The sequence below is a fragment of the Solanum stenotomum genome, chromosome 3 (genome assembly GCF_019186545.1).
Source record: "Solanum stenotomum isolate F172 chromosome 3, ASM1918654v1, whole genome shotgun sequence".
In the NCBI taxonomy this organism is placed as follows: domain Eukaryota; kingdom Viridiplantae; phylum Streptophyta; class Magnoliopsida; order Solanales; family Solanaceae; genus Solanum; species Solanum stenotomum.
In genome coordinates this window covers 3,343,257-3,367,954 of record NC_064284.1, presented here as the reverse complement: position 1 = coordinate 3,367,954, position 24,698 = coordinate 3,343,257, and the positions used below count along the sequence as shown (strand labels likewise).

The 24,698-nt window shown below is 35.8% G+C and overlaps 1 protein-coding gene and 1 non-coding gene across 3 annotated transcripts; one reads left to right on the top strand and one right to left on the bottom strand.

Moving 5' to 3' along the window:
- The first annotated feature begins 1,700 nt into the window (after window positions 1–1,700).
- On the top strand, window positions 1,701–23,353 carry LOC125858016 (DENN domain and WD repeat-containing protein SCD1). Of its 2 annotated transcripts, XM_049537682.1 has the most exons (31): window positions 1,701–2,050; window positions 2,227–2,320; window positions 2,649–2,850; window positions 3,526–3,667; window positions 3,765–3,865; window positions 4,221–4,284; window positions 4,525–4,638; window positions 5,841–6,061; window positions 6,189–6,243; window positions 6,326–6,409; window positions 7,031–7,226; window positions 7,339–7,468; window positions 7,561–7,624; window positions 7,710–7,754; window positions 10,181–10,256; window positions 10,368–10,441; window positions 10,528–10,578; window positions 11,260–11,417; window positions 12,575–12,622; window positions 15,015–15,072; window positions 15,178–15,261; window positions 16,625–16,886; window positions 16,968–17,167; window positions 17,729–17,793; window positions 17,968–18,091; window positions 18,729–18,910; window positions 19,654–19,725; window positions 19,808–19,968; window positions 20,106–20,147; window positions 22,115–22,323; window positions 23,012–23,353. In XM_049537682.1, exons 1-31 carry the CDS (start codon window positions 1,877–1,879, stop codon window positions 23,105–23,107), a joined length of 3,648 nt encoding a protein of 1,215 aa, XP_049393639.1. In that variant the 5' UTR covers window positions 1,701–1,876; the 3' UTR covers window positions 23,108–23,353. The 2 variants fall into 2 exon arrangements, with proteins under 2 accessions (XP_049393639.1, XP_049393640.1); XM_049537683.1 differs by lacking the exons at window positions 1,701–2,050; window positions 2,227–2,320 and having other exon boundaries at window positions 2,661–2,850; window positions 3,509–3,667.
- On the bottom strand, window positions 13,432–13,561 carry LOC125861058 (small nucleolar RNA snoR137). Its single transcript, XR_007445928.1, has one exon. It is a non-coding gene; the product is annotated as a small nucleolar RNA snoR137 (small nucleolar RNA).
- Window positions 23,354–24,698: the final 1,345 nt, after the last annotated feature.

Here is a 24,698-nt window from a genome sequence, read left to right as displayed (position 1 = left end):
AGTTGTATCAATTTGTTTTTTCTTGCTGTCTTCTTACTTATTGATTTTTAATTATATCGTGTCTTCACATAACAAAATAGAAATGATTGGAGAAATAGTATTAACTTTGTAATATCATCAACAACAACTTCAATATGATATTACCGAATACAATAACAAACTGAGATTTAATTTACCAATAACGAATCGAAATTTAAATTTTTGATAATTACTATCTACTTTTAACTATCAATTACCGAATTCAAAATTTGACAATCCCGAACGAAATACCACATACCCACCCCTAAATATGTGTTGCTGTTTTATGAATGTTGATGCATTGACCTTGATAAAATAAGTTAGATTAGCTTTTTATATTTGATTTTTTCGAATGCTATGTAATTATTTATCTTACATATAATTCAAAACACAACATTTTTTTAAAAATATAAATCATACAAGTTTCACATGAAATTACAGAGAAGAAAATGAATAAAAAAGCATAGAACTCTCTCGATCAATTTTTACTTGTCAAGCATTAACTTGGAACACTTCCTAAACAGCCATAAATAAAATTATAATTTTACTATATCCCCTTTGTATATAACAAACTCCATACTTTGAGAAATGACTACAATTTTTTTTTTCCGTAACTAATTTGATTTTATTACCAAAGTGGTAATTAAAGAGCATAAAAAAATAGGGAAAATCAGTAGCGCTATCATGGATAGTTTGAATGATTGCTCGCAAGAGTACTTTGAGGTATCTTTGTTTCATTTGAAGATCATGGTATTCATATCTTGCCATATTAAAGATAAATGTTTTCCTATATTTATTTATTTTTGAAAACTAGGTGATTTTCTTACTTGCTTTTTGGTGTTCGATTTGTAAATAGAAAATCCCCCAAGGAAATTTAAGTATAATATAGGCTAATACTATGACCTTGGATTCATGTATCAACTCAATGAGAGATCGGACTCTTGCCCTAATATACCGACCCCGACCCTGAGATCCGATTCAACACAAACCCCAAATCGGACCCTACCCCAATCTTGAGACTCAACCCAAACCCTCGAGATCCACCCCTAGCCCCAAATCTTGTCTCAATCTCAAGATCTAGCCCCAATCTTTAAGAGGTTACCCTGACAATAGCAACACATAAGTTGGTCGAGTCTCAAGTTACGATTTAGTCTTGTGTCGTTTCGGAGTTAGGTTCCGTGTCGGGGGTAGGTCATAGTTTAGGGTCCTGGAGGGTCTCAGATCGGACATCAGATCTTGGATTAGGGTTGGGATGGTTCAAGACTTGGGGTGGGTCAAGACTAGGGTTCAAGTGCATCGGGTGAATTAGGTGGTGAAGTTGAACAAGAATTTAAGAAAATATATATATTTAAATTTTTTATTAGGGATATAATTTTTCTTAATTTAACGAAAAATAAGTTATTTAAACCAAACGAATATAAAGAAATTAGAAAACATTTTTCTCCGCATCGAGCACATTCTAAGGATAAATAAAAAATTAAGTAATAATTATTTTTTAATTTTTCAAATTAAACAAGTAAAAAATAAATAGATATTTTTAATATAATGTACAAATAAAAGAGTCGGAGGAGTGTGAAATTTACCAATATTGGAAAGCCAGAAATGCGTTTTTTTTTTCGTTCGCAAAAATACTTACTTTAAAAAGTCGGAAAATCTCTATACGGCTGGCTGGCTTGGCTCGGAAGGCTATTAGTTGCTAGTCTGGAGTCTTGACCCAAGATTCGAGTTGAATTCACTCTCGGGGGACCAGGGTCAGGGCCAAGAAAAGCGAGAATTTTCTTGTTCAACTTCAATTTTCTCATATGACTGTAATGTATCAGATCGGAGTTAACGTATAATCTGAAGGAGGGATCTGTTAATGGCTAGGATCTTCGAGTACTTCGTAGTATGTGGTATTGGGACAGAGATACGGACCTTGGATGGGAACAGAGGGTACCATGGCGCAGGGGTCATGTATATGCCAGCCCTTCTTGATCAGTACCCTCCTTCCAATCATACTCTCTACCCTCCCCCTCCTCCGCAACTTCCTACTGTAAGCACTCTTTTCCTCTTTTCCCTCTTGAATGGTACATATGCAATTTTTTTGACTGACTATGTAAGGTAAAATCCATAAATAAAGTGCCATTTAAATGACCATAAATAAAGTGCCATTTAAATGATTATTTGTTTTTTGCACTACAAATCATTTTTTGCGGTTCTGAAATGCAGTGTGTTCTACCAGCTGGTGTGGAATTCTACGGGTCAGGTTTTGATTCAAATGATCCATCAACTCTCCCCAGGAGTTATCCTATTGTTTTGACTGGTATGCTAGTAGCTTTCACATAATATCTTCCCTTGCTTTCTGGAATGCCATTGATTGTGTACAATCCCTTCAACATACTTATGCTAGGCTGGGTTAGTGTTGTCTGGACGTTTGAACTTTCCTCTGTACAGGTTGTAGCTCTATTGCTGGTCTTCTGATAAAACATTATGTCCTCATTTAATAACGAAGAAGGATTTAATTAAACTGTTGTTTAAGGTCATTTTATCAGAAGAAAAATTAATCTCTTCTCTGTGCCTTCTGCTGTTGTCGGTTTAGTGTTTCCGCTTTCTTTCTTTTATTGGGTCGTGACTAGTGTTAATGTCTACAGAGGGTGATGGGTCAAAGATCTATGTCAGCTGCATCGCATTTCGGGATCCTGTTTGTGAGGATATTGCTGAAGCTTACCGCATTCCTGTAAATTCATATGCTGACAAGTGCATCTGTATTGTCTCACGCTCTCCCAGTTTTCAAATCCTTCGAGATGCCCTGGAGGAAATTTTTGTGCTTTGTTTTTCCTCCTCTGGAAGCAGGTATGAATTTAGAAAGCTTCGCTGTTTATGATACAACCACAAACCGTTGACACATATATTGCACATCAATTATTAATGATAAAAGTTTATACTTTGTATTTAGATCTCCCAGAGGGTCTGTAACCTGTTTCTTATAAATGGAAAAAATATTGCTATTTTATTGTTTTTTTTTTCTGACAATCCTGCATTGCTCAAAAGAGTATATCAAAAACAACCTCTTTACCCCACAAAGGCAGGAGGTAATGTCTGCATACATCCTATCCCCTCCAGAACCTCACTTGTGGGATTATGTTGTTATTGTTGCTGCCAACAAGGGGATGGAAAGGGAGAAGTGGATTTGAGAAGGCTCTCTACCTTCTTTGGTTTCACACCAGAAAGAGGAAGTTAAGTGGAGAGAGTATGAAACGTTCTTTTCTAGGGTCCACCTGTTTTCCTCCCCTTCTTCTCCTACTTTACTGGCTTGTATTTTTCCCTACCTAGTTGTGAAGCAAGGGTTATATTTTTCTTTTTTCCTGCATGTGCACAAAAAATGTTATAGAAGAATAATTATATAATTTCTGATTCTTACTTGACTACAGAAAATATATGGATTGCAACGAAAATTTATTTTTGTTGTTCCTTTTTCTATATTTATCATCTTTCGCATTAATGTTGTCAGCTCTGCAAAAATTTCAGCAAGCCACTGTGGGATGTTATAGCATATTCAGTCTCCAATGTACCTTTGCCAACACCTGGAAAAGATAGGGTGCTATTTGCTATTGAGAACAGCCTTCTCTCTGTTGAAGTTCCACCAAAGGAGGGCCTTCCTCATGCTGATGTAAGCTTACTAGCATTTGTCTTCTTGAGAGTTTTTCCGGTTAGGGTGTCTCACTGGATGGTTGCTTCAGGATTGACTATATTTTACTTGATGACAGATATCATTTCAGCCTTTGCTTCAGTGTTTGGATGTGGACAATGTAATCCAATTATTTACAGCTGTTCTACTCGAGAGAAGGATTTTGCTTCGATCGAACATGTATTCCTATTTCTCTCACTCCTGGGGAACCATAAGTAAATTTGTTTAATTTCTTCGATTTATATGTATCGCTGTTAGTATCATCTCCTGTTTCTTGTGCATACCTTACATTTTAAATGATGTGTGTACAAGGTTTATTGCTTACTAGTATTTGCAAGACTCAGAAGACAGAACTGAAAAACCCCTAAGCAGAGAAAAAAAGTGGTAACTGTATATATTTCATAATGAAGTAATCTGTACATAGGTTGTACCGAAACGATATTTACAAAGAGCTCCAATGTACTGTCCTTGTGTAGCTGATTCTATGCTGTTGTGGGATTCATGTTTCCTAATTTCAACTTAACTGATTTTGTAGGTATTCTCTGTTAACACTTGTATCAGAAGCCATATGCCATTTAATATATCCATTTCGGTGGCAGGTGTGTTTTACTGATTTATGAAATATTTTTGAGATTTATGGCTTGCTATTCCTATTTCTATCCTGTGCATTTTCTCAAATTATATTATATGCATGTATATATGAATGTATATTTATGTATGTATGTATGTCTGCACGTTTGTATGTATATTTACGTAATGCCCTATCCTATGGGGACTTTATCATGTTTTGAGGTTTCCACGGACAGTCATCTGATTTTCTGACGTTTGTTGTGCTGAAGCATGTCTACATTCCATTGCTGTTTTTCAGTGGAGTAGACTATATTGATGCTCCTACGCCATACATGATGGGCCTTCACTCTGGTGTGGATACTTATGGGCTTACGATGGATGGTGTAAGTTCACTTAATGCTCATAATCTAATATAGACACTTAACTCTCTTTATCCTTTTCATTTAATACTGAAACAACTTGAGTTATCATTTTGAGATTAAACAGTCGTCTTCAGTGTTGATTAATTATGGAGCTTCATGGGCTACCTCTTTTTGATAGTAAAGTAATTTTATTGGCAGACCAGCACCAAGAAAGTGCTACCTCTACTTAGTTTCATATAAAGATGGCACTGTTCTTCCCTGTTTCCTTTTTATTTTTAAGCAAAAGAGAAAGTATCTTGTTAGATTTTAAAGATGTCATAGAAATCTCCAAAGAATTCTTCTTTATCGATGGTGATCGGTCATACTATACATAGCCTTGCTTAGTTTTCCGGCCAAATCTTGATTTAATTTTGCTTCTCCCAACCGTCGACAGCTTGGATAGAAATGGTAGTTTGATATGAATTTATTGTATATGAATATGAGAGACATTATCAGGGAAATTGTTGGTAGCTTAGTGGTGTAGTGTGAATCCAGCTAGTTCCCAGGCTGGAGTGACGTTAGTAAAGTTTTGCATGGTCTCAGATATGCCAAGCTTGAACCAGTATGAGCCAGCATCGAAGCAGATCCAAGCTTTATAGGTATTAGGTAGGAATCGCTGTTTGGTAAATTCTAAATGACATTCTTTTAACAAACTCTTAAATTCACTTGTCTTTCGATTAGGTTCTTCATGCATAGGATACTTCCATTTACCAGAACCACCACTTCACACAATAATGGTCAAAACCTCCAGTTCGCTTACTAAACTGCCTGATTCTGTTGTTCTCTAAGGTATAAACACAAGGAGTGAGAAGGAGAAATTGATGGAGAAGCTCAATAGAAAAAGCTTGCTATGCCTGGTATTTAAGGTTGAACTGGCAAAGGTTGAGGGACTTATGACTTAGATCACAGGTTTGAGCCTTGCGTCATGCAAACTAAGCCTGGTATTTAAGTGGTGAAGGGTAGAGGGAAGGGCTCATTAACCTGAGTTTTGAAAGCTGCGGTTGTGGCCCTATACAGGTTTCCGGGTGGATCGGGTCATCAAAAAAAGTTGTGTACTTACCAAAAAGTGGTGAATTAGAGTCCTCTTCAGTATCATACTGAATCTTGGAGCTTAGCTTTAGTGTGCTCTGACTTAATTTACTATTTATCCCACTTTTTGATTTGTTCTTTCTTTGATGGTTTAGGTAGTTATTGTGGACCTTGAGCATAATCGCATCACTACAACAGAGGACATTCCTCCCATACCAGAGCCAGAATATAGTACCCTGCGTGGTGACATTATGAAGTTGTTGTATCCAAATGTTGTTGGAATAGACCAAATGAAGTCTACTCGAGCAAATGTCTCCGATCAGTTCCAACGAGGTGGCAACAGACCATGGGGAGAAGAACACGACATTCAAATTAGGTGATTCTTGTGTGTCATTTTACGATATCTGTGGTTGCTTATGTTTGTCTCTCAAGGAGGATACTTGAAGTTGTAAGTTAATGTTTCAAATAAAATGACATATTGCTGGTTTTTGTTCCTTTTGCAGATTTACATTCTTAAAGTTCTTTGCATCGATACTTGGTGGCTACCGTAATTTCATAGTAAGAAGCTCATACTTCTAACTAATTGATATATCAGGTGAAAGTACAACTGAAAATAAGATTTTTCATCACTTTATATCAGGAAAATACCGCAACACAGGTCTTCAACTCTCAGGCTTTCCTGAAGAAGCGCTCTCGGTCAACAAACCAGCCACCAGATTCAATGGTGATGTCGAAGTACCCATCTTGTGTTTGTAGACATACAAATTGATTTAACTTGCTTGTAGTATAAATATTTGGTCCTTTATAAGATATACAGGTTCAACATGTCAAAAAGGGCCTGCAGGAATTTAGGATGGATTATTTGATGATAATATACATTTGTTGATCCTATATGTTACATATATAATATCTGCTTGGACTATACAAAGTATGTTTTTGTTGAATATTTGATGGGATTCAGTTTATTTTAGTAATGGACAAACAAATAAGATTGATTTTGCATTAGAATTTCATCACGGCATTGAAGCCTGAAGGCTAATATCTTGATAAGATAGGGAAGACATAGCTTAGGACTGAGAAGTAAGGAGACTCCAACATTCATGTTCAACTTCTTTTGGTTTGTAAGCCTATTGGTGTGATGTTAGTAAAGGATGAATGTGACGAGGTTTGTTAAAGCTCGACCTATAATGAAAAAAATTTCACCTCATCCACCTGCTTTATTTCTAATATATATGTATATTACATAGGTACACATAATACACCTATACTTCCATGTGCTTTCTGTATGGTTATTGCTTCTGGTGTCACCACTCGTGTATTTATTTTCTTTGTATTATGCCAACAGATAAGTCAGTTTTTAGATTCCCAGGGTTTCTTGGATTATTTGGAGAGAGGTCTTGGTTCTGAAGAAAACAATAATAATCTCCTAGATAAGTTACAAGATGCAATTGGCAGGGGTCAAAATCCTCTGTCAGTTCTTCCTTCACTTATGGCAGAGCCAGAGATCATAACTATATCTGATCCGGGTGTGGGGATTTCAGGTATCTTTTCTTATTATTGTGATGTGGCTAAGTCATGTTTGATGAACATACGATTGTTGGGATGGATACAACACTGATGTAACTACCCCCTTTGCTCCAAAATAAAAATTAGGATCAGGTGCCAAATACTGTTATGACAGGTTTCCTGCAAATGTCAGAACGGAAGAGCAGGAGGAAAAGAGGAAGCAGATTCTAGCAACAGCAAGTGGAGCACTTGAATATTCTGGGAGGCATACTACTAGGTATGTCCTATGTTATTATGCGGGATTTCTCTGGATGTTAACATCATTTTGCTTCTCTAAAATGAAAATTAATTTTTCCTCCATTTCATCAGTTCACTTTCAGTACTTGCTGGAAATGATTCAAAGGCCGAAAGCCTAAGCCCCAGAGAGCGAGCTGTACGTTCTCTATATTTTGCTTGTGATGTATGTGATTCACTATTTTGTCTCTCTCAACCCAGTTGGGTTTTTTTCTTCCTTACAGGCAGAGAGGGAACGTATGGTTTTGGACATAAAAGTTAAGCTTCAGGTGAAGTATTTGTTACCCTTAAACCTCCAAGTCTTTTTATATCAGATGCTTCCTTCTATATATTCTTTCTCTTAAGTTGTACAGTATATCCATCAGATTCTTTAAAATGAAAATTGCAGAAGCACTACCAGTTAAGGGTAGTTTAGAAATTAGTAATACTATTCCTTGTTACATTGAGTTTATCATTCCTTATAGTTTTCCTTGCTTTCCTTCAATATTACACCCATCTTGACCTGTTCCATATGGAGCGGAAGATCATAAAATTGGAAGCTATTGACTACTATTCTATTATCCTTAATTTCCTTGTTCTATTTTTACAATAAATTTGTATCATGGAGCAAAAGTGCAAGGGTAAAGGGGAGTGGCGCGTGTATTTACTTTCCATGCCAAGTGATTATGCATTTTATAATGTTGTTTGCTAGGATTTAATGAAAATGATATCTGTTATGCTATTGCTCTCGTATCCGGAAGAGCAAAAAAAAGATGGCTTATAATGCACCCTTGATCCTTGTTTTGCACTTATATGATCTATTCTGTTCTATCTTTCAAATCTAGAAGAGTAGGAAAGGCTGGTTTTAGTGCTGTCTTGCTCTTTGCTTTTCACTTTGTTACATATGAAGGAAAACAGTTCACGCCCCTTTTCCTGCCTGTGCATCTCTATCTTCTTGGATAGACAATCAGTTGCCTTTCATTAGATGGTGAGTAGTTTTTGTTATAATAAGTTAATATTAATAGAACTGGAGGACTGAAAGCCACCTGAACTATTAGTTTGGACCTCTTCCTATTATTGCAGTATGTATATGTTGCTGATATTAACCAGAAAAATAGCGAATCAGCAAACAATTATATCAGAAACTTCACTTTTAGTTATTTGATCATATTTGAGTTTCTATTATCTTGAATATACAGATTCTTCCTGAATTCATGTTAGTCCACTTCTCCACCACCAGTGGTTAAAGTTTGTATATAATACTTAAATAGGAGGTGTACTTGGTTTAACAAGAAGGAAAAAGATTGTTCTTTTTTTCAGAAAAAGTACAAATAATATAATCTTATCAAAAAGGTTATTTAAAAAAACAGAAACTAAAGCTGTCCTGCCGCCAGGTCTTTGGTTCCCGAAAAGTAAAAAGTGTCAGTTATACATCACACAAGATCAAAACTTGGTTCTTGCACCAAGTCTATTGACTCTGGTATTTAAGTGAATAAGGATAGAGGGGTGGGCTCATTACCCCCAAGTTTCGAAGTTGAATCAACTGCTTTCTTGGTCATTCGAGAAAGAAAAAGAAATTAAAGCTGTCTTATTAACCACTTACATTTGAGCTCCCTCTTCACATTAAGACTGGGGATGTGTTGCATGTAATACAATTCATTTGCTTCCAGATAGTATGTAAATTACATCTGAAAATAATACACTTATTGACTATTGTATATACATTCCTGGGTTGGCTTTAAATTGCATGATCTTTTATCAGATTCAGTTCTTTAAAAAACTTTGACTAGTAAAAATATGCAGTTATTAGCCACGGTACAACAACCTAAGATAGGTAATGCTATACCTATTATTTGACCAGGTCGGTGAAGTCTATACATGTTTATAGAGAGACCAAATACTCATGGTCATCACTCATCACATAACTTTGATCATATTACATTATGTCTGGAATGTTTTAATAAGAGTTACAAATAGTAGTGTTGTTATTCTTATAGCTTACATAGCATTTTCCTAATAAATGATGCTGTCTGAATTTCTTAGCATTTGTAACATCTTCAGTTTCTTCAGGAACAACAAAAGCACTAGCAATTAGTATTCCTATAAGAGAATTCTGCTTAGTATTTTGATGCTTCTCAGAAATACTGAGTTTACAATACATAAATACGTAGGTGTTCTCTCTTTTTCAAATGGCAAAAAGTTAACGAGAAGTTAAAGTTCTTCGTTTCTTACGGGTCAATTTTCGAGTTTGACAATGCAACTTAAAATCCATTTAGTTCTCAGTAGATGGATAGTGTGCATCTACTCCATTTATCTCTTAATTTTCTGGCTTCCAAGGCTCTAACTGACTTGCGAGCTTAAATGGAGAAACTTGGTGAGTGAGGATCCATATAGCCGACCCCAACTTGTTGGGACTGAGGCGTCATTGTTGTTGGTTCTAGTTGACTTTCTTTGTAGTGTAACAAAATTTTCCACCAACTTTACATGGGAAATTATGAGCTTTTAAAAGAGCTCTTGTAAAGTATTAAAGTTGACTATCGTATTTAGCTTTCTTGCCAAGGATTTTTTGATTCTGACTAGGTTTCTTTTGTCTGCTCTGTACATGTACCTGCATTTCTGTGGCCTCGTGGATGCCTCTTACTTTATTGATGAAAGAAAAAAAACTTCTCATATAGATCTTTAATTCCATATCTGCATTTGCTTTTCCTTAAAACAGGGATTGTGGGTACGCCTTGTGAATTTGGGACAAACTGATGATCCTCTTTCCTCCTTTGAATATGGAACCATCCTCGGTATTTTTCATAATATCCCAGAATTACTGGCTTTTTTATGGTTAATACTGGTATAATCTACTGTCCTAGCAAATGAAGAACAGGCTAATTGGTAGGCTTATTTTTTATCAGCACTTATTGAGTCAGATGCTGAAGGAATTGGTGGTAGTGGTTTCGTTGAATGTATAAGAGAGCACATTCATTCAGTACGTAGCTTCAAATCAGCACTGTTGTCTAATCATTTGACATGTTTTGTGCACTGACTTCCGCCCTTTGCTCCACATATTCATAGGGTTTGAACTGTCAATTGTCAGAGGAGCAGTTTATTGCAGTCAAAGAACTGGTAAAGTGACACCTCAACTCTCTATTTTTTAATTTGATTGAAGTATCTGAGACTTCTCACCCTAAAAAAAGGGAAGAAGAAAGAAAAAGAGCTTTTCTTACTTTTTTTTTTCCTTTTCCTTCTACATTATTGAAGAACACTCCTCCTTTTGGGAGAAAAGTTATGAAAGGGAGAAAAACATCTTAATACTTTGATAACTAAATAATCATATATGCAATGTGACTTATTTTGCAAATTCTACTTCCTACTTTTAAGTGATACTGTTGAAAATTTTCTTCAGTTTTCTCCTCTGAGATGACATTTTTATTTGATTTACAACTTCATGCAAGACTCCTTACCTAGCACTTTTACTTTTAAGTGATACTTTTACTGCTCAGTATGCTTTCACTTCTGTTACTTCTTTTGGACGGCTTTGGACTGTTTTTTTCTTGAGCCAAGGGTTTATCAGGAACAACCTCTCTACCTCTAAGGTAGGTGTAAGGTCTGCGTACTCTCTACTATCCCCAGTCCCCACTTTGTGGGACTACACTAGGTATTATGTTGTTGTTTTACTCCCTTACCTGTCACTAGAAATATCACAATCTATCCTGAGTATTCCCTCTTTCAGCTAGTTAGCCAAGAGCTCAACAGGAGCATTCATGGACCAACTTGTCTAACATATACTTTTTCATGCAACTGCAGCTGAAAACAACAATTAATCTTGCTATGTCTAGGAATGACATGGCAACTGTCAGAGATGCCCTGGAAGTCTCTGCAGAAATGTACAAGAAGGATATAAACAATGTCTCAGACTATGTTCAACGACATCTTCGTTCTCTTTCTATCTGGGAGGAGCTACGGTGTGTTTCTGTCAACTAAATAATACATCATAAGTTGATGTCTCATAAAATATGTTACTAGTTGATGTCTCCTTTTCTGGTGTCATGTTAAATTACACAGTACAATTAAGGTAACAATAAGATCATATATGTCCATATATGACCAATCAAAGTCCCCAAGGCTTTGATCTAGTGGTAAGAGTACGACATGTGATGTGTGGGTTTTGAACCTTGTTGTGAACAAAAGCCTAGTATTATAGTGGATAAGGGTAGAGGGCGGGACTACTATCTATCCAGTTTCAAACTTTACACCATTGGCCCTTGGTATTTCTTGGTTATAAAAAAATATGTGACCAATCAAAGTATTCTTTCTGGAATTTTTACCTCTATGGTCTTTGATTATCCAGGTGCTATCTCCTTCATATATTTTAGAATATTCAGCATAATCTTTTGGAAAAATTACAGAAATCCCACCTTTTAGTTTACTTATTACCATTATTCCCTATAAATTTTACAAATCTCCAAAATCCCTCATTTTCGTGCATCAGATTAGTGTATCAACGCTTATATCATTGTATCTCGCGCATCAGATTAATGTATCAACGCTTATATTATTGTATCTCGCGCATGTATCAGTGCTTATATTATTGTATTTCGCGCATGTATCAGCGCTTATATTATTGTATCTCGCGCATCAGATTAATGTATCAACGCCTATATTATTGTATTCGTTTGAGAGATTTCTGTAATTATAAACTTTTAAGGGATATATTGTAATTTTGCCTTAAAAGTATGTGATTTCTGTAATTTGCCCTAATTTTTTTTTTGAAATTGATTTTCAGCATAAATTTTATTTCAATCCTAACTACCTTTTATTGATTAGATTATAAAAGAGCTTCCACAAGTTTCTCCAAACTAACTACTGGAACTTTGAACAGTTAGCTTATCACAATGGTTAAACTTTAAAGGGTGAACTTTTTCCTTTTACCTTGTAATCACTATGCCTCAATTACAAGGGTGTCTTTGTGAATTGTGTGTTGGTAATATATAGGGAACCAAGACTGAGGTTCATAAGTTTTTCAAACTTTTTGTCTTTTTCCCTTTTTCTTTGATAGTCTTTCAAAGTTTGAGGAGTCTGTATGAGGTTTCTGACTGACATCTCCACGTTCATTTTGCAGTTTCTGGGAAGGATACTTTGATTGTCTACTGGACCGTTATTCTAGCAAGTAAGCGATTTATTTATCTATGCTCCATACAAGTTTATATTACACCCTTTGTTATCTGTATGCTTCATTTTGGCATATTAGCGTTTAACAAGTCTTGCCTTGTTTTCCTTTTCAATGGCCGTTATTTGGATTGTTAATAATTTCTCTAAATGAATTATTGAAGCTAGGATGCGACATGTGGATTACGAAATACTTAGTTTCATTAACTGAATTGCAGCATATATGTTGTAGATATTTTAAAATACCGTGTCTCCTACATGAAAGGAATTCCAACAGATTCCAAGGTAAGAGGTTTGTATGAAAAATTTGTCGGTGTGACAATACAATATAGGAAGAAGTTGTCTGACAGACATTATTTTATAAAAAGAAGTTGTCTGAGATATATTAAGGCAAGGGAGAGTTGATTATTTTACATATACTAGCATTGTCCTCTTAATTGCAATGTTGAGTATTAATGATGTCAAAACCAGCACTAAAAAATACTCTGATTTGTGCAGGCCTACAGTAACTGGGTGGGTCGATTCACATTCGTTCTCCATATCATGCATTAGTTTATATCTCTCCAAATAGAATCAGTTGTCACCTAGGCAATATACTTTTTTTTCTCAATCATTGACAATAGACTAAGATGACCAAATAAGATCATCATGCCGATGAAAACAACTTGAACATCTTCAAACAAGATCCAAAAATAAGACATGCCAATTACATTACTTCTGTTAAAATACTATATAGTAACTTGCAAGAGACCAAGAGTATAATTTGCAGTATGGTTATCAAAAAGGACTTGGTAGCACATATCCACAAGAGAATGTAGCAGGAGACAGGTAGCAAGATGCAATTGAAAGTGCACCATGCTGTTTAATACTGACAGTTTATTTATGCTTCAGAAACATGAACATTGCTCACTTTTAAAGAGAGTTCACCATAAGAAGCAACACCTTTTTAATATTAGCAACACTCATCCAAAATCAGTAATAGCAAGCAAAACGGAATTCAAAAAGTTTTGGAAAATAAATGTTGATCCTTTTCCTTTCCACCTTGCAAGGCATAGTGAATAAGGACATAGTTTAAGTTGCCATTGAATTCAAAAAAAGATCAATCTTTGTAAGAATCAAGCAGGACTCTTAAGATACAATTTGCAGCTTCCAGTTGGAGTCTTTTCACATCTCTCTATTACTCCCTCCCAAATAACTTCAGAATTATGCTTTGTCTTCAAGGTTAAGCCCACATATATTGTTGGTAAATTTTTTTGATGCCCTGGGATAGTAGCTAGCTCCCGTAGATCATAGACATAGTTGACTGGAGTTAGAGGCGGTTAATGCTATGTTGCTCGGACTCTCCAAAAATGATGTTGCACCCGTGTTGGATACTTGGGTTCTCCAAAAATGAACTACTTTTGAAGGATCCAGCGCACACCCATCAACATTTTGAAGAGTTCGAGCAACATAGTTTGGACATGAATTGAATGATATTTGAAAAAAAGTAGTATTTGAAGTTAAGTTGAAATGGCTATTCGGAAGTTGAAGTTGTGTTTCGACATGTATTTTACTTGAAAAAATGTTAACAAGTATTTGGAATGAAAAATTGACACAATGTGTAACCAAACAGATTCTTAACAATTTTTTTTTTGTCCAAACGTGCCCTAAGTTTACTCTTGGCCCAATTTTCATGAAGTCCTGATACAACTTCAAAAACACCAAGGATTAGTCTCGTATATCTTTTTTGTCTTTCCTCAAGTTCACAGAAAAAAGTGTCATCCGCACATAGAAGGTGTGAAATTGCCAAACTATTTTCTTGCCCACAGTTAATTGTGGAACTCTTGATCCAACCCTCAGTTACAACAAAGTTGAGCATTCTGTAAGCCCTTTCATAATTCATAGGAACAAGAAAGGAGAAATTGAATCTCCTCGTCTTTAACCCCTTTAAGTTGGAAAGGAGCCTTGGGTATAAATTCTCCCTGCGTGTCGGTGGAGAAATGCATTTGAAATATTTGTGGTTCTTGTTGAAACATGCATTGCATATGCATTAAAACCATTAAAAGCTTAGATATCTGCTATGTTTGCCTTTTTGCTGGTCTACATTCTCATTGTAGTTTGTCAAGTTATCTATCATTGCTTTTCATGTATCCAACAATATTGTTAAGAAGCTACTAAGCTGAGAGACATCTTCAACCCTATGTTTGAGTGATATAATACTTTAAGAGATTAACCCTTGCTTATGAACTACTCCCCCAGAAACAGTGCAGTCCCATGATCTTGGCATCACCTTCCTTAACAAGTTTCTAGGCGTAGTTTGTGCTGCCATTTTCAATTGTACTTAGATTTGACCCAAAAAGGAAAAAATGAAGGAGAAAGTATGCATGATATTCAAATCTATCTCTTTCTGTCAGGTCAACCAATTATGCTACGTTGGTGACAACCCAGCTCATTGTTCTGGCTACTCACATGGTACATCTTATCCTCATTGTAAAGCAGAAAGTTGTTCCACCCAATTGCTTTTGGGATGGTATTTTCTCTTCTGAATATTGATTCTCTTCCCTTATTTTCTTGAAGGCTGGCCTTGGACTTCATGACACTGATGCATGGTACATGATTGAAACAATAGCTGGGAAAAACAACATTGGGTACAAGCATATTGTGAGTTATATTAGACTTTTTCTCATGCCCCTAATCCGCCTCTCTCCTTTTGACGTGGAGGTGTTACTGTAGGTTTGCCACGTTAATGTTAGCCTATTATTACTTGTAAAAATGGAATGTGCCTATGGCATTTCTATCTGTTTCTTGCTATAGTTGTGTAAATCCAACTCAATATGATTTGCTGTTATTACTAATTTTAAAAAAATGATTTGATGTTACATAATTTACACCTATTATCGTGTCTTTCGTAGAGAACCATGTATATATGTAGGTTTTTTGCCTTTTTGGTATACTTCTTGTATACATGTTTAATTTTGGCCCAAATATTAATGAAGTATATTTACCTTATAAAAAAGAAAATGATTTGCTGTTATCAAATTATATAAAAACATCAAGCCGTTAATATATCTAGAAACTCTTTAGTGATTTTCTGAACACTCTTTACTATATTGAGTCCCTCATTGAGCTGTGGAAGGAGAACTGATAATATATTGCATGCCTCCATTTCCAGCAGTGACCAATCCGCCTTGGTGACGCCGCATGTTATTTTGTGGCATATATCTTCCTAAAACCATTCATATATTCAACATATAACATCCTTCATAATTACCAACCAACATTAGGTTGCCAACAGTCTTAATGCTGTGGAATACAACATTACTAGTTCCCAAAAAAAATAAAAACCAACATTAGACAGGCTAGTTAGCTCCTTTTTATCCTGGATCCGTAATGCAGGAATTCTGTGACTGGGCTGACATATTTTTTGGTCTTTTCATTTGATTTTAACCTTATGGCTTATTTGTCATAGTCTCAAGTGGCAAAAGGTGGAGGATTTGTGGCTTAGGTCGCAGGTTCAAGCCCCACACCATGCAAAGCGAAGCCCGGTATTTAAGTGGAGAAGGGTAGAGGGGCGGGCCCATTATCCACCGAGTTTAGAAGGCTGTGATTGGTCCAAAGGGCGGGTCACAGACGGATTTCTCGGTTATCAAAAAACAAAAAAAAAAAAAAACTTACTAATAATCACTTGTTGTCACACAGATTGTTATGTTATTTTTTCGTGCGTTATGAGAATCATTGAAGAATGTTTTAGCTGCTGCTCTGCTTAATTTTTGGCACTCTACCTGCTGTGCTTCTGGACTATATTGTTATTCAATTGTCCGTTTCTTCAGCCTTGTACTCCATATTAGTAAAAAATGGTAGTATTTGCATGCTTTAAGCATGCTTTTTGTTCAAAGCACTTGACACCATGTTTAGAACAAGTTTTCGAGGAAAAGAAAAGAAAGGGTCTTAAAAGATTGAATAATGGACTTCAGTGTTGCTAAACTTTCTTTCTTAATCTGTTAATTTTCTAATTTATTGTCAGATAAAACTGCGTGGATATTTATCCCATGTCCGGCATATGTTTGTTGGTTACTGGGGAATCCACTCAGTTAAGTTACAGTCTGCATCTACCTTGGGATTACCTTCCCCGCGAGCACAGGATGCATCTGATGATGCTCAACAACCTGCTGAGGCATCTGGTATCGGAAGAAGCTGGGTCCAGAGCATGTTCAGCAGGGATACATCAATAAGAGCCAAGTCTTTTGGTCGTGTCGGCAATTGGTCTTCTGATAGTGGCACTCTAGGCATGTAGTATTCCTTCTATTTTGCACATTATGTTTCTTCCCTGTGTTGCATGCTGAGATTTGCTATTCTACTAACTTCAGCTTCAAGCGAGAATGGGACTCCTCGAAAACAAGATCTATCAGCAGCTGGACAGAAGAAAATGCAAACCAGCATCCGTACATTAAGGGGTCATAATGGTGCAGTTACCGCTCTACATTGTGTGACGAAAAGAGAGGTTTGGGATTTAGTTGGTGACCGAGAGGATGCTGGTTTCTTTATTAGTGGAAGCACAGACTGCACGGTACAGATATATGAATTATTGAGTCTGAATGTTTGTCATGGTCCAATTTGCCTTATGCTGTAAGACCCAATAATTTCTTTATTTTAGTTGTGAGATAACATATTTCTAGTTTTAGAAAATTCTTAATTTGTCTTTATTGAATGTTGGAATTATATGGACCCCATAGAGCAGAACAGATACAGATGGCACATGGAACTGACTCCAACTAGTTCGATATTGAGATGAATAGTGATTTCCATCTTTCCTTCTGCCATAGCTTCCAATCACATGCACAGTGCACGCAGACACGCATTTATTTGTGTATGTGTGGATAATATATATTCTATTATCAGACCAATTAGTAATACCCTCCTATTATAAATTACATGCATTTAATGTTCTCATAAAAACATTGATAACTAAAATAAAAGAGAAATAAGAGTCAACCATGTAATGCTTAAATGAGTTACCTATTGTATGTGACATGATTATCTTGTAGAGATAGAGAGCAGCAGTAGCAAATTCAAGTGTTTGTGATCTTGTTTTGCCATTTTAGTTATTGCTCTGGCAAAAATTATGCAGGTTAAGATCTGGGATCCTAGCCTTCGTGGTGCTGAACTTAGGGCTACTCTGAATGGGCACACAAGGTAAGATTATATGTACTTTCTTCTCATTGCTGGTGTTTAGCTTATTGATTTCAACTTACATATAAGTTTTGGTTATCTCTTTCATTTTCCACCACTTGAAGTTAAATGTAAGAGAGTTTCTCGATCTTCTCCTTTTTTTAGTTTCTTTAATTTTTTCATCCGTCTTGTTTACAGGACTGTTAGGGCAATTAGTTCTGACCGAGGGAAGGTGGTATCAGGCTCCGATGATCATTCTATTCTTGTATGGGATAAACAAACAACACAACTACTTGAAGAATTGAAGGGCCACAATGCACAGGTTTCGTTCAGTCTCTTCATGTTGAATGTGCTCAATCCTTTTGTTCGATATCCAAATAGAGAATGACTCTTTTTTTGCTTGCCTTTTGGCAAGTATTTTCATTTATGGACTTAAAAGCAGTGAACAAGTGCAAATGTGGTGTAATTTAACATAAAGGAAAAGTAAAATCTCAAACTGAACTGTACGATTTTGTACCAATGTTGCTAATGAACTGAAATGGTGTTGAAGTGGAATATAGACTAATCAGGAACCTAAGTTGTTTGGTATCTCTATAATTTTTGCATAATTCTATGGGTTTTGATTTTATCATTTTTCTCATGACAATAGTTCTTACTGTATTTCTTCTTAAGCAGCTTATTAAGATGTCCAGTTACCTTAATCATCTTAATAAGCTGCTTAAGAAGAAATAAAGTTGTTTGGAACCTAAGTTGTTTGGTATCTCTATAATTCTTGCATAATTCTATGAGACTTGATTTTATCATTTTTCTAATGACAGTAGTTCTTACTTTATTTCTTCTTAAGCAGCTTATTAAGATGTCCAGTTACCTTAATTATCTGTGTACGATGTGTAGATGTACATTAATGTAAACCTTCTGGTGATCTCATCATTATACCAAATCATTCTCTCTTCTTGTAGGTCAGCTATGTGCGCATGCTTTCAGGTGAACGTGTCCTTACTGCTGCCCATGATGGGACTGTAAAGATGTGGGATGTAAGAACAGATACTTGTGTTGCTACGGTAGGCCGTTGCTCTGGTGCTGTTCTTTGCATGGAGTATGATGACTCGACAGGAGTCTTAGCTGCTGCAGGCAGAGATGCGTATGTCACTTCTATCAGCATTTTAAACAAGCTGTTTATTGTGTTCATCTGAGATATCATGTAAACCTGCTTTTTACAACTTAAAATGTTATAATTAGGGGTCGTTAATTTTGAGGGAAAAGGAAAATTAATCTACTTATAAAATTCTGCACTATTTATGCGGAGTAGTTTCTGGTATAGAACTCTGTATTACTATTGTGATCTCCACATGACTAACATATTGTTTTGTTTCAGGAGTTCAAATTGAAAATCAAATGGAGTATTACTAATACTTTATAACTTATGCTGGACTCTCAGTATTACTTTTATATGAGATAGAATGTGGAATAGGCATATGTGTATTAGATATACCTGGATAAGAGTATCTAAAAACAAAGATGTCCTTAAAGTAGGCTTTTCCTACATAATAATCTATGCATTACTATTGTTTACTGTATAACAATCCTTGCATTATTATTCACCACATGGAAATCCATACAATATTATGCAGCGCTTTATAACCCTTGACTAACTTAGAGCCTGTTTGGATTGGCTTATTTCAAGTGCTTTTAAGCTAAAATAGCTTTTAAGCATTTTTTTGCAGTGTCTGGGTAAATTTTAAAAAATGCTTATAAGCACTTGATTTTAAGCTAAAATGTTAAAAATAAGCCAAAAGCTAATCCAAACAGGCTCTTAATTGTTAAATCAAAATGACTCGTTAGTATATTGGCACAAGCCTAACTTCTATATATTTCCATTTGAAGGGTTGCAAACATTTGGGATGTTCGTGCTGGGAGGCAAATGCACAAGCTTATGGGACATACAAAATGGATAAGGTCAGATAAGGTTCAGAGTTATTATCTTTTTCCTTTTATGCTGTGCTTCTATGATAATTAATGAAACTTGTAATTCAAACAGATCAATTAGAATGGTGGGAGACACGGTGATAACAGGTAGTGATGATTGGACGGCACGAATCTGGTCTGTTTCTAGAGGACAATGTGATGCAGTGCTAGCTTGCCATGCTGGTCCAATTCTATGTGTGGAGTATTCCTCAGCGGACAAAGGGATAATAACAGGTCATGACCAGTAAATAAAGAAGTATTCTATTTCCGAGTTTCCTTTTATTGTTTCTCAGGGTATTATTAGTTTTCATCAGTTTTGTTGATCAAAATCTTGAATAGTACGTTCTAAAGCATGATAAAAATGCTCTCAGGTTCAAGCGATGGTCTTCTGCGGTTCTGGGAAAATGATGATGGTAAGCATAAGTCTTTCCTGAAAATTGGTTGTTTAATTCCTCTGAGTGACCCAGTCTGTCCCTGACTTAATGGACAATTAGCTAGCAATATGCAGTTTAATGTAACAGGGAAAACATTGAATTGCATGTAAATCCATCTATTATAGTTTATGATCATCATAGTGAAGCTGATTCCCCTTCTTCCTAAATACTCATTAAAAACATCCGAATCCTTGACTCCCTAATGGCGTTTGACAAATCAAATTGTTCAGACAGATTGCTCATGATGCCTTTGTGAGTTACACTTTAGCTGGTTTTTCGTTTATCTGTATTAGATACTAATCTTTTATCAGCATTAGTCTTGTAGTTTCTTGTCCGTCGATTTTTGTTTGCTTTTCCTATTATTTGCTAGGTCTTCTTTACTTTTGTATTTTTTTTTCTAAACTGCTTTGGTATGCGTTACTTGAGCCGAGGGTCTTTTGGAAATAGCCTCTCTACCTCCATGGGGTAGGTAGGGTTAAGGTCTGCGTACACTCTACCCTCCCCAGACCCCACCTGTGGGATTTCACTGGGTTTGTTATTGTTGTATTAGAATTTAGATACTAATATATTGTAAGTTATTAATGATATCTCTCTATTTAAGGTGAGATTCCCCCCTGTAATATCAATAATAGTACAACTCACCTTGTCAAAGGCTCGCTTAACCCTGAAGCGAGGTGCAAGACATGTTGAGCACTTTGCCTCACTCTATGCGCTTCAGTGTCATTATCATTAAGGTTCTAAGACATTTTTATCCAATAAGCATCTCTTAACGAGGCGACGCTAAACAATGGATATTTCACTTATCGTATTCTTTTTTCCAATTTCTTTGTCCTATATTTGTTATTCATGCTTTTTAGTATTAGTCTTGGACTAAGCATATATTTTTGTATCTTTTCTCCATTTGAGCCTTTTTTTCGTTAAAGCCCATGTGTAATGTGCGCTTAAAGCCCTAGTGGACTGTAGAGTTTTTTTTGTGCTTTTCGCTTTTGATAACATTGGACCCGACTTATCTTTTCTTTTTCTCTTTTTAATCATTAAAGAAACTGGAACTCTCTATATTCAATTGGTTTATGGAATTGTTCAAACTTTTTGTGACATTCTAAAGTTGGGAAGCATCAAACATAATCATAAGTTTAGAACCTGGATTTTAAATAATTTTGTTAGAATGATGAAGTTTTTCTTTCACACAACCCTCCCCAGACCCCACTTGTGGGATTACACTGGGTATGTTGTTGTAACACCATCATATCAAAAGCCTATTATCAATTTAATGTAGCCTTGTAATGCCAGAAGTTTGATATTTAATGTACCCTTACCCAGCCGAGAATTCGAGTTTTCTCATTGAATTGGACTGATTGTGAACTGTCATGGTTAGCACATAAGACTTTACATATCCATTTAAGCAATCTGATCTTAGATTGCATCTCTGACCATGGATGGGGTTTTACTCTTTTACTGGCTGCCATTGTCAATATGATTGTCAACTGTGCTATTAAAATTCAGTACTCCCTCTGTTTCACAAAGAGTGACTTGGTTTGACTTGGCACAAAGTTTTAGAAAATAAAGAAGACTTTTGAATCTTGTGGTCCTAAATTAAAGTTATGTCAAATGTACTAAACTGCCCTTTAATCTTGTGGCTTTAAACATGCCACGTGGAAAACTGAAATTAAAATATTACCAAAAAAGGAAAGAGGTCATTCTTTTTGAAACAGACTAAAAAGGAAAGGAGGTCATTCTTTTTGAAACGGAGGGAGTATATAGGAGTATTAAGCAACACATTCACACAATATTTTTATATACAGCGTGCTTCTAGCTTTGCTGGACATTTGATGTTTGGTGTGTTGGTAGACGAAGGTTGACATTAGTTAACTATCTTCTCTTCCATAGAGATGAATGGACGATGAACTGGTTGATTGAATAACTAAAGCTGTTCTTTTTATGTGTAGGCGGCATAAGGTGTATAAAGAATGTCACTATCCATACTGCTTCAATATTGTCCATCGATGCTGGGGAACACTGGTTAGGAATTGGGGCTGCTGATAATTCAATGTCTCTCTTTCACCGTCCTCAAGAGAGGCTAGGTGGTTTCTCTAGTGCTGGTTCAAAGATGGCCGGATGGCAGCTCTACAGAACTCCTCAGAAAACAGCAGCAATGGTATGTATTTTTATTTTTTTTGGAGATAATGGTTTTGTTGTTGAGATAATGGTTAAAAAACACATCTGAAAACTGTCACTTTTTTGCAAGTTTCACACCCCAACTATCCGTTGTTCCCTTTTCCTACCTAAACTATCACCATATTTGTATTAAAATACACTCAAAGCTGACTAGGCCAACTATGAGTTGTTCCTGTTTCCTACTTGAACTATCACCATCTACTCAACTAGATAAGTTCTAATACATAGCTGATGGTGATAATTCAAGTAGAAAAAGAGAATAGATCATAGTTGGGGTGTGAAGAAGTGATAGTTCAACTGTATTTTTGACCATTATCTTTTTCTTTTTTGGCTGCACCAGTACTAAACCTTTTTAAGTGACATTAATAGGAAAAGCATCTAATGAATCAAGGAACTAGCTATTATAATTTTTTAAAATGCTCCTAGGCACTAGTTTCGAGGTACACCAAAGTTACTTTTGAATTAGTGGAGCAATTTCGGTGGTCCTTCTGATCACCGGAAAACACTTTTCTTCAGGTCTCCACTACTTCAGTTTTCCTGTTTTAGTTTTTTCTTTTCTAGATTCTTTTTTCTAGCCATGCCCTGCTACCTTGGAATAGATCAGCTGCAGTATTAAATACTGTATCATTTGCTCTTTAACTTTTTATGCCATCATCTTTTATCTTCAGGTACGATGTGTGGCTTCTGATCTTGAAAGGAAAAGGATTTGTAGTGGTGGACGCAATGGGTTGCTTCGACTGTGGGATGCTACTATAAACATATAGGTTTTCATAATTATACTTACCTTGACGGTTTCAATGGAAGATCAAGAAGGCTCGTGGTTAGGCTGGTTACCTCTGTCTCACATGGTAAGGGTGACTGTCGCATATATGTGGGGATTATGTGTATAAGTTTGCTCTATTTGGTTGAACTAATCACTATGTACATGCATTGTACATGTATCTTGTATAAATCTTTACAAAATTTGTACTCAAAATAGTTTAACTTTTAAGCTCGTGAAAATTCTTGAACATTTGTCTTGAGTTGCAAAATTTCTTTCTTTCAAAATATCTAGCTCGATGAATTTATAGGGGCAGCCTTATAAGATTTTATTAGCAACTATCTCTGTGATTTTTTATGGCAACTAAAACTGAGCATCTGTCTTTTACTTTTACCCTCAAACATTAAACTGTTTTCTTGAGGAGGCAAAGAAAAATAAATAAAGTAAAGAATATATAGAAAAATAATCCGAAAGCATAATAATATGTTTGAATTGATTCAAATGATTAGAAGCCATGAAGAAAACAAGCATATTCTCAAGAGTAACTCCCAAGAGAATATAATATAATGAAGAAACAAGCCATCATGGCTTTCGACCCACAAGTGGTGTAGAGAAGTTAAGACTCATATTCCCAAACATTTACAGTTTCAGAACAGAAGGGAGATGATACTGGAACGCCGTAGGGCTTGCTTCTATATTGAACCTGGAGTTGGTCAAGGGACTGTTGTTGGTCAATCTTGAAAATGTGCTCCATGCTGAAATATCACAAGTAATGCCTCGTCCTAGGGCATCACATGGAAAACTAAACCAAAATCCTTTTTTATCTTGCATTAACTTGGAAATAGAATTTCAATTTCTATCAAGATAACTGGAAGTTCCAGCCAACAAGAAGAAGCCTAATGAACCTAAAAAGAAGGATCATTGACGTAAGATGTTGTGTATGCTTTCTTTATAATGTTGATACACTTCAGCATACTCGGAGTCTTCTCTCTAAGGTGGAAAGCTCCAATGTGAACTCTTAAAACCTCCGACTTTGGCAGGTCGTTTAGCCCCCTTCATCTTAGACGCAAAGTATTAGGGTAAACCAATATGATCCGGCATTGTAGGTGTTCGTAGTGAGATGGAGGCCACTGCCCCGGCCCCTGAGTTGGTAACTTTTGGTCATAGGTTGTCACCCAATACTGATAGGGGAAACATGTCCCCTTTTCCATCACAGAATAAATGGAAATTGATCTAACAGCAACTGTGAAGAATTATATATTTCCATTTTCCATCCACACTGGTCGTAGGGTTGTGCATTCAGTTTTTCGGTTTGGTTTTACACTATTCGGTTTGGATTTTCGGTTTTTGGTTTTGCAAAAGTGTAACCTTGGTTTGGTTTTCCTCTATTTGGTTCGACTTTTTTCGGTTTGGTTATTCGGTTATGTCAATAATTAATAACATATATAACCAAAGTAATAATATTTAATCCCTTAAATATTCTGTTATGAATCTTTAGGGAATAATCGATTCACAGGGCGATATATAAATCAACTAGTTAAAGGGAGGCTGAAACCTTAGAATTCATTAAAAGAGAACTCCGATCTATTCAAAGG